The 9,813-nt window shown below is 34.6% G+C and overlaps 1 protein-coding gene across 1 annotated transcript; it reads left to right on the top strand.

Annotated features, from left to right (window-relative positions):
• Positions 1-257: 257 nt before the first annotated feature.
• Positions 258-1,183, top strand: LOC136207057 (protein MIZU-KUSSEI 1). The gene has a single exon (XM_065998318.1). It carries the CDS (start codon positions 271-273, stop codon positions 985-987), a length of 717 nt encoding a protein of 238 aa, XP_065854390.1. The 5' UTR covers positions 258-270; the 3' UTR covers positions 988-1,183.
• Positions 1,184-9,813: the final 8,630 nt, after the last annotated feature.

A 9,813-nucleotide genomic window follows, 5' to 3' on the forward strand; every position in this document is an offset into this window, starting at 1 on the left:
AAGAGCAAAAAAAAACTTCTGAAATAACCTATTTGATGGGTAAAGCAAGTTGAGAGGGTTAGTTGTCACAAGTCTAAACTCGGGGATAGTTGCAGTATTAGGACAGCTTTGGGGGGCTACGATGGTAAAAAAAACAAAGTTCAGTTGTGCAGAAACGCACAACGGCTACTTTCCCCTTCCCGCTCTTTTTGAATTTCTTCAATATAATCAATCCCTATGTCTAACACAACCTTACCTAATTCATCTTATTTCCAATATACAATTCTTCCAATGACCAAGATCGATTCCCTCCGTCGATTCTTCCTCCCCTGTCTCCACCCTTCCTCTCACTCCTCCGCCGCCAACAACCCCGTTCCTATTATACGCCTCAGCACTTCCCTCCGAGACGATCTTCCTGACCCTGTCATCCGCCATCAACTCAACAACCAAAATCAAGATTCCCATTCCGTCTTCTCCGAATCATCTTCTTTCGCTCCACCGCGGCCATCCAAAACCCTCGTAGTTGGCACAATTTTCGGCAACCGTCGCGGCCATGTTTGGTTCTCCATCCACAACGACCGTCTCTCAACTAAACCTCTCCTCCTTCTCGAACTTTCTCTCCCAACCCACCAACTACTCAAAGAAATGCGAAACGGATTCGTCCGATTAGCACTCGAGTGCGATCGGCCGGAGATGAAATCGTGTCCTCTCCGATCGATTCCGGTGTGGACTTTGTACTGTAACGGGAAAAGAGTTGGAATTGCTTCAAGAAGAAAGGCGAGCGATGAGAATCGTTTGATGTTCAAGACGATGCAATCGATGACGGTCGGGGCGGGTGTGATTCCAGCCGGGTATGGATCAATTGGTAATCCGGAAGAGATAATGTACATGAGGGCGAATTTTGAGCATGCGGTGGGGAGTGCTAATACGGAGTCGTTTCATTTGATTAGCCCGGACGAGTGCAATGGTCAAGAACTCAGTGTTTTCTTGATGAGGTGTGGTAATTAATTACTAATTAATTTATCATTTAAGATTCTTTCTTCAGTGAATATCAGAAATGAAAATAAGGCGTTTTCATTAAAAAAAAAGTGATTTTTTTTTTTTTTTTTTTAGTTTTGAAGTTATTAATTAGGTGATCTCTTTTTTCTTTTTTAGGAATTAGTTGATCTCTTGAATGTAAAGATATACAATGTTTGGGATAGGAATTAGACAAGGCAAATTTGTTTTTTTTTTTTTTTCTTTATTTGAATTATATGTTATTTTTTTAGTTCTGGAATATTATGTTCTATATCCTTGTTTGAATTGGATATGCTTATTTTGACAAGATACACTATATAAAGTTAGCATTTTTTTCCTTGTCATTTTTTGTTATTTTTATTAGGATTAAGGAATATTAATTAGTTATCTATTCGTGATAAAATTAAGTATTAAGACTAAACTATCATTGTTTTAAGATTTAAGTATGCTAATAACATTAATAATTATAAAATGAAAATACAGGGCTAATATTGGAAAAAGAATCATAAATGTTATTAGAAATCTAAAAATGTTAAGCATATTTTGAAAAAAAACGTTAAGTATAAAGGAACTTGGAAATTTCTTAAAAAGTAACAATACGAAAGGAATATAGAGTAATAGTCTAATAGATACTAAAACATGCTTTAGTGGCGAAGGTTGCAAAAAAGTGAAGGGAAAACATATTAACGAGTCTAAAAAGGTAACAATTCAATAAAATAGAATTAAAAGAACTCCACAAAACATTAAGAAACTTGAGACAAAAGATAAAACGAGTTAACTGAATAAACTTATGAGCCAAAGCGTTAACTTGTAGTCTAATGAAATAAATGGAGTAAGATTCGTTTTGAAGAAGAATCGACTTGCAAGCTCCAATAACTTTATTGAACTTAGAAAGACCACAAACATCGTATCTAATATCTTGTACTACTAATTGAATATCAGTTTCGAAGATGACACGTTCTAACTCCATAGAAGCCACTCATGATATATCTTCAAGAATAACAATAGCCTCGTAATCCTTTACTCTTGGCAAACATCTAAGCTTCAGACTTCTTACCTTCATCAGTTGTCCAAAATTGTTGTGAAGAACAACACTAAGCTAGCCTACCGTTAGATCCATGAAGTACACAAAATATGTATCACATTTGAGGAAATTAGTCGGCAGGTTGTGTCACATATTGTCTGCTCAACTGTTCAAGTGACCACTAGAAGGATAGACAACACATTGAATGAACCCCAAAGGTGTCATTAATGTAATCACTAGAAGAAGCTTCAACTTCTACACATGATCTCAATAAAAAAAAAAATCTCTCCAGCTACGTTGTGTAGAGCTGAAGGAATCCCCTACGGAATCAATTCCAACATCACTCAATAATCTCACTTAACGAGATAGTTGACCAAGAGCTCTTGAGCTGGTCTCTCCTTATTTGATATGTTCTCTTTATCATTACAAATGTGGGGGTACACGGTCTCCATTCTAGGTGGTGCTAAAGGGAAAGTCATTTGTGTACATGACATCCATGTTAGGCTCCTTTCAACTACAACCACTTCAGTTTAAAATTCATGTTACTTCACAAGAAAGCCTTCAAGTGGGGCACCATTAACTAGTAAGATTGATCATCTATTACGTGTTATCAAACTCACAAATATTTGGGTAAATAAAATGAATTTCCTATTTTACAATCCTAATTGGGAAAGTGGATTTCCACAAATATTTCTTGAATAACAATAATAAACTAAATTCCATCCTCCTGATCGATTTTTTTTTTTTTTTAGGAAAAGGTTGATGCTTAATTTTTTTGATTGAGGTTGATACTTAATTTCAAAAGTAATTAAGTCATTAGTAAAGAATAAACGTTTAAAAAAAGGCACGAATTTAGGTCTTAGTAACAGAACGAGACACATCATTGATAATACCCTATTAATTTCTATCAATTGTACGTGAAAGGAGAAATCAGAATTTAACGGAGTAATAGGAATAACGTGTCCAATCCGTTATCGAGACCTAAATTGATACCATTTTTTAAACATTCAATCTATATTGGTGCTATTTTGTACGTTAAGCTTAAATTGATACTTCCTCAAACACCATAGGCCTATTTTGGTACCTTTTATCTAATTTAAAAGAGTAAGGATATAAGAGTAATTTGGTATATAATTTTACCTTACTTTACCTTCAAACCAAACACAATTACATTATTTAATCATCACTTACCTTACCTTCCATCCAAACACAACAAATTATTTTATAAACCTCACTTACTTTACTTTACCATACCTTACTTTAATTAATCTCCATCCAAATAAGCCCTAAAGAACTTCGGGTTGTCGTCTTGAGGAGGGAGGGACATCTAATATCATGATAAATAAACTAAGTACATATGGGCTAAAGAGTATCCCTTTTTAAGGAGATAACTTGTAACACCCTGACCCAATATCATGTAGATACTATCCATTTTGGCCCAAATCCAACACTTTGGACCTCACGACTTTAAAACGTGTCTGCATGTATTGGATTCATATCTTACTAATAAACCTCAAACACTCCTTCTTCATTTCCGATGTGGGATTCAGTTCATTCCTGCCCCCATCGTCATCCCTTAGGGCCGCTTCTTGCTCAGACCTTCTACCCCGACGCCACCCTCTTCGAACTGGGTCGTTACATAACGGCCAGTGTCACGTGAACCAATAAAAGAGAAGTTTTGAATCACACACAAACTTCTATTTCTATACCTAGAATTATAAACTTGTAATTCTGACCCAAACCGCCCTAAATTATCAGGCAACCTTTTCCAAGAAACAGATACGCATATAAAACTCCTCTATGGCACGCAAACTATCAAATTAGATGGTACAGAAAAGATTCGTATACCTTAATTCTGTAGTTTTGGGCACCAATCCCTGACCATTTCTTAACTTTGAATAGTGAAATGTATCGATTAAATGGCTATAACTTTTTGTTGAATGGTTTAAATGGCTATAACTTATTCACCAAAGAAAAAGAAAAAGGGTTTAATCCTCGTAAACCAAATTCTCCGTACAATAAAAAATGTTGGTTCTAAATGAAAGGCTCTTTTTGGTTCCACTTCAAATATTCCACAACATTTAAATATACCATGATTTTATTGGGGATTCGTACGGCAATACATGTTTATTATACTCTCCCTTATAGGAGAATATAATCTCTAGCTAACAACAATATATTGAGGATCCATATATTTTGTGATCAGTGACCACGTAAATTTGGTCATTCACCATTAGATCTAGGCGGATTAAATTCAAAACATTCTAAGACTTATATTTAATCCGCCTAGATCTAATGGTGAATGACCAAATTTACGTGGTTATCAGGATCCATGTGAACGCAACCGATTTTGTGATATATGTCCTTTTGAATAAATGATCAAATTAGTTGTGGATTAGATAAAACTTAATCATATAGTTAATTATTATTGATAAATTGATCAAAGATCAAATCAGTTATAGAAATGCAATATATATTTTTATATCTAAATCCAATATATTAGGCTCGCGGCTTTAAAATGCGTCTGTATGTATTTTCGATGTAGATTCAGTTCATTCATATCCTCGTCGTCATCCTTTATGGTCACTTCTTGATCAGGCCTTCTATCTCGGCACCACCCACTCCAAACCGGATCATTACAAGAGCAATATGTAAGGCTCATCATTTCATTTTTAATATATATTTTTTTGTCATTTTTACAACCTTACCATGTCATTTTTTTAATCTCACTTGTCAAAAATTAATAAAACTCAATTCATTGACTGTGACAAGTTGATGGACATTTTATCTTTCAATTCCTAATTATCGAAAAACATACATATGAGTATTTATATTTTGAATCAAAATTCTCCATTATATTTCTTAATTGGTTGTAGACAATTTCAAAACAACACTTCTACTATTAGGACTTCGAATACTAACAATAAGTTTAAATTTATATATTTAGTATTTAAAATATATAAAAGCATCTTAGAGGTTCATTGGCAACGCCCTCCAGTTCCTTAGCTAAAAATTAACACTGATGGTTCATCTTTTGGGCATCCCTGGACTGGCAGAAGCTGGAGGTATTTACCGCAATAGTAGAGGTATAACAGTTGACTCTTTTTCTTTTTCCATTTCATCTGCTTTTGCATATGAGGCAGAACTTATGGGAGCTATGTTTGCAATTGAGCATGCATGTGATCATGGGTGGTTCAACATATGGTTGGAAGTCGATTCTATGTATGTTGTTAACCTCTTTAGGTACAATAACATCCCAGTTCCCTGCATTTAAAGCCTAGATGGAAGAAATGCAAATCATTATACTCTGATTTGCAGTTAGTGGTCACTCATGTTTTTCGCGAAGGTAATAAAGTCGTTGATTGTCTTGCTCGTTATGGTGTCACTACTACTACTCTGCAATTGTGGGACTCAGCTCCGTCATTTTGCAAGCATGAAATTTCTAGTGATTGTAATGATGTCATTCAGTTTCGGTTTCATTAGCTTTTATTTTGCTTTTTTTTTGTATGGTTTTGAATATTGTATGAACAATTTTCTTTTCTTTATATTTAGGAATTGAAAAACAAACTGCCCAACTGCAAAATGACATGTTAAGGTTGTAGAACTGATGAAAAAAAACATGGTGAATCTCATACTACTATGTCTAATCAGAATATATTATTTTTAAATTGATGTTTAAACATGAAAATGAAGAATTTATGGATTATATATATATATATATATATATATATATATATTAAAAATATTAGATAGTAGAGAGAAAGAGGCCTAGAATAAAAAATTTAAAAAAAATAAATTAAAAAATAAAAGTACATTTTAATATTTAAAATAATAGTTTTTAGTATAAAAATAAAATTTAGTTATCAAAGTTTAAACATATAAAGTTAATTATTTTTTCTTTTAATAGTATTGGTCCGGGGTTCATGGGGTTGAGGTCGGGGGTGCTAGCATAGCTGGGATGTCCGTCTTCGACTCCTTCTCAATAACCAGCTTTTAATAAAAATAAAAAAAATAAAAACAAACTAAAAAATATAAAAAAAACTAAAAAAAATATATATAACACTTTCAGCATTAATTTGTTAGAGAAACAAAATTTTGGACTGAATTAATGTAAATGATTGATTTGGACTAATTTGACTCTCCATACTAATTTTAGCGATCAATTTGACCCTTTAATTGTGCCGTTTCTATTATAAAATGACACGTGTCTCAAGATGTATGAGTTTTAGGAAGATACTCTAAAAGAAATCCCATATGACATTACTGTTTGTTTGGGGGAAAATATTGTGTTCTGGAAAATTTTATGCAGGGAAAATATTGTGCAGAAAAATAAAATATTTTCCTATGTTTGGCAACAACACTGGAAAATATTTTCCGGTGTTTGGCTACAACATTGGAAAATATTTTTCAACCACTAAATATATTCTATATTTTTTTTATTTTCAATTGTATATATAATACACAAATAAAAATGTCTCAAACATAAATAATATTCATCATAAAGTTCATACCACATTTTGATAAAAAAATCTTCCAAACACAAAATAAAATAGAAATACGTTATGCATACATAAAGTTCATGCCGTAAATAAAAATATGCCCAATTACATAATAGAATAACTCAATTTTCTTCCTCCACAACCTATTTGGATATGAAATCTTCAATCCATATTTTCTTCAAGTCTAAAGGCTACAAATTACCCCTGGAAAACTGCCTAAAAACAGCAGCAAACTTACCCCAAACTGCTAAAAAACAACATCAAATTGCAAAAAAAAAAAAACAGCAGCAAATATACCCCCAAAAACAGCAGCAAACTTACCCCCAAAAACTGCACCAATTAAGCTAAAAACAGCAGCAAACATACCCTTAAAAACAGTAGCAAAAAACCTTCAAAAACGGCAGCAAATTGCAAAAAAAAACAGCAGCAAATATACCCCCAAAAACTGTACCAATTAAGCTAAAAACAGCAGTAAATTGCAAAAAAAATAGCAGCAAACATACCTCTAAAAACAGCAGCAAAAAACCTTCAAAAACGGCAACAAATTGCAAAAATAAAAAAAACAGCAGCAAATATACCCCCAAAAACACCAGCAAACATACCTCAAAAAACAGCAGCAAAGTGCTCAAAAATAATTAACGTAACGACGAATCAAATGAAGTCCCAAACTCTTCTCCTTCTTAAGGAAGCGTGACATTTCTCTACAAAATAATATATGTAATAGGATTATGACACGAAAATCCATTTTGACACCCCTGATAGCAACCCAAGGACCCTAATACCACCAATAACAACAATGTCTATGTAAGCAAATATTACTGTCACTAACTAAATAAACTCTCAAACTGTAAGAGCATAAATCATTAACCGGATTAACAATAAATAATTCTACATGTTTATAGAGAACTGACAAAACTTAGGCTTCTTTTCTTCATTTTGTTAATAAAAAGGTAACGAGAATCAATCAAATAGGCATATGTAATTAGTTTGATTTGATCAATCAAATAGGCATCTGTAATCAATCAAATGTAACTGACAAATGACTGAGATGAGAACAAAGTTGTGATTTTTGAATTCTACATTTTTTAGGCACAATCAATCAAATAGGCATCTGTAATTAGTTTAATTTGATCCAAAAATGTTATCAATTTTATATGTAATCAATTACATCAATTTCCCCTAGAAAAAATCACAGCAACAACTAGCAATCACAAACCTAATTATAGCAAGAACAATTATAATAAATCAAATCAGAGAACCGAAATCAGTAACCGCAATTATGTTAATCATAAAATTAATGGGAATCGAAACATGAAACGAAATGGAAGCTTACCTTTTCAAGATTTGAAAGTGGAAGATACGAAGTAGAGCTTAGTTGGATACTCTAGCCAGACAGACTACCACCAGAAGCACAACGGCTAGACTCGATAGAGAAGTAAGGTTTTTATTTCTACCTGAGAGATGAAAAGGTCGAGATGTAAGGTTTTTGTTTCTACCTGAGAGATGAGATTGGGAGAGAACGATGAAGAGATATGAACAAAAAAACCAAAAATAAATAAATTATCTGGATCTGCGACAGAGGAGAGAAAGGAGACCGCCAATGGAGAGAACGATGAAGAGACGAGAACGTAAAGAAGAGATGACGTTCCGTGTTTTGGAAAATGTTTTACCCTTTGTTTCTTCCTTAATTTTCCATTGACTGGCAACTTATTTTCCTTTGACTTATTTTTCTGCCCAAACAAACACTGGAAAATTGGAAAAATATTTTCCTGCAGGATACTTTCCCCCAAACAAACAGGGCCTAGGATTTTAATCCAAAAATATACTAATTATAGGCATCTCTTGCTTTTACTTGAAGAATAGACCTTGGAATAGCCTACTCATTGCATATTATTTTATGATTGATTCATCTCTTATTAAATCTGACAGTATGCCAATTTGCGTGGTTTATATAGTGGATTACTATACCCAGCCCCAATTTCACACTTCCAGCCCCGAAAAAAGATGTAACCGCCCTTTAACCAAAAATTGAAAATTCCAAACCCTCCTAAACTCTCTCAAACTCTCCCAAATACATTTTGATCCGAAATCAAAGACAACACGTTTGATGGAGAGCAATCCGTTATCACCGGGAAGAGACGGGAGTGATGCTGTGTCTGAAGTTGGGGTATTTTTTCGATTGAACTTCCTTTGATTTCTGTACATTTTTTGAAAAATAAATCTCTGGTTTCGGCCCTCGGGCGTGTGAGCATCACGCCCCACCATGTGGTGGGGCGTTTGAACATCACGCCCCACCATATGGTGGGGCGTGATAGCCACACGCCCCACCATGAGGTGGGACGTGATGTTCATATGCCCCACCTCATGATGAGGCGTGATACCCATACGCCCCACCACATGGTGGGGCGTGATGCTCACACGCCCGAGCATATTTGTGGCTGCTTTTCGGGTTTAGACACCGAAATGCTGTAGAAATGTCGCGTGTTGTAATGTAATGTTCGTTATTTATTATTTGCAGGAGGTTTCATGGGAAGAATTTGGCGGAAACGGCATTGATTACAGTTCGCAGTTTTTTTCCAAACAAACGTTTCAAACATATCATAAAGCTGTTAACTGGGCAAAACAGACGGCAATTGGGATCAGCTTCGAGTTAACCACAACGTCGCACAAGACAAGGGGCAAGTCAAAGTGGATATTGGTTAAATGTGCTCGTGGTATTAAGAATTATAGAAGGAAAAGGGATATGGATATGGATGCTATACTACGAAGGGATACAAAAACAAAGTACTATGGTTGCAAATTCCAGATAAAGGTTCTGGAAATCGCTGAATTAGGCGGTTGGGTGGTGAATGGGATTGCTGGAGATAGAGGACAACACTGTCATCAGTTGGCTGTATATCGTCAGGGCTACAGACAGATGAGCGGACTAAGCCCGGGTTCCAAAAAACTTATTCGTGAAATGAGTTCAGCTCAAGCTAAGCCTTGTGCTATTTTTACTGCAATCAAAGAAAAACATCTGGAGGATTGCCCGACACAAAGACATATCTATAACTACAGGGAGAAAATCAGGACTGGGAGCTTTGAGGGTCGTGATGTAATTGGTCAGTTTTATCGGCTTGCTATAGATAAGGAATATGTACATTAGACGCAAGCGGTGCCGGGCAGCAATGTTGTGACTCACTTATTTATGGCACATCCTATATCGATCACACTGTTCCGATCTTATTACTTGTTTGTTGGTATGGATTCAACATATAAAACAAACAAGTATAAGATACCATTCTTTGAGATCAT

Source organism: Euphorbia lathyris, chromosome 9 (genome assembly GCF_963576675.1).
Source record: "Euphorbia lathyris chromosome 9, ddEupLath1.1, whole genome shotgun sequence".
Taxonomy (NCBI): Eukaryota; Viridiplantae; Streptophyta; class Magnoliopsida; order Malpighiales; family Euphorbiaceae; genus Euphorbia; species Euphorbia lathyris.

Bases quoted from the DNA above. Each gene is read 5' to 3' on its own strand.
- LOC136207057 (XM_065998318.1), top strand. From the start codon at position 271: ATGACCAAGATCGATTCCCTCCGTCGATTCTTCCTCCCCTGTCTCCAC.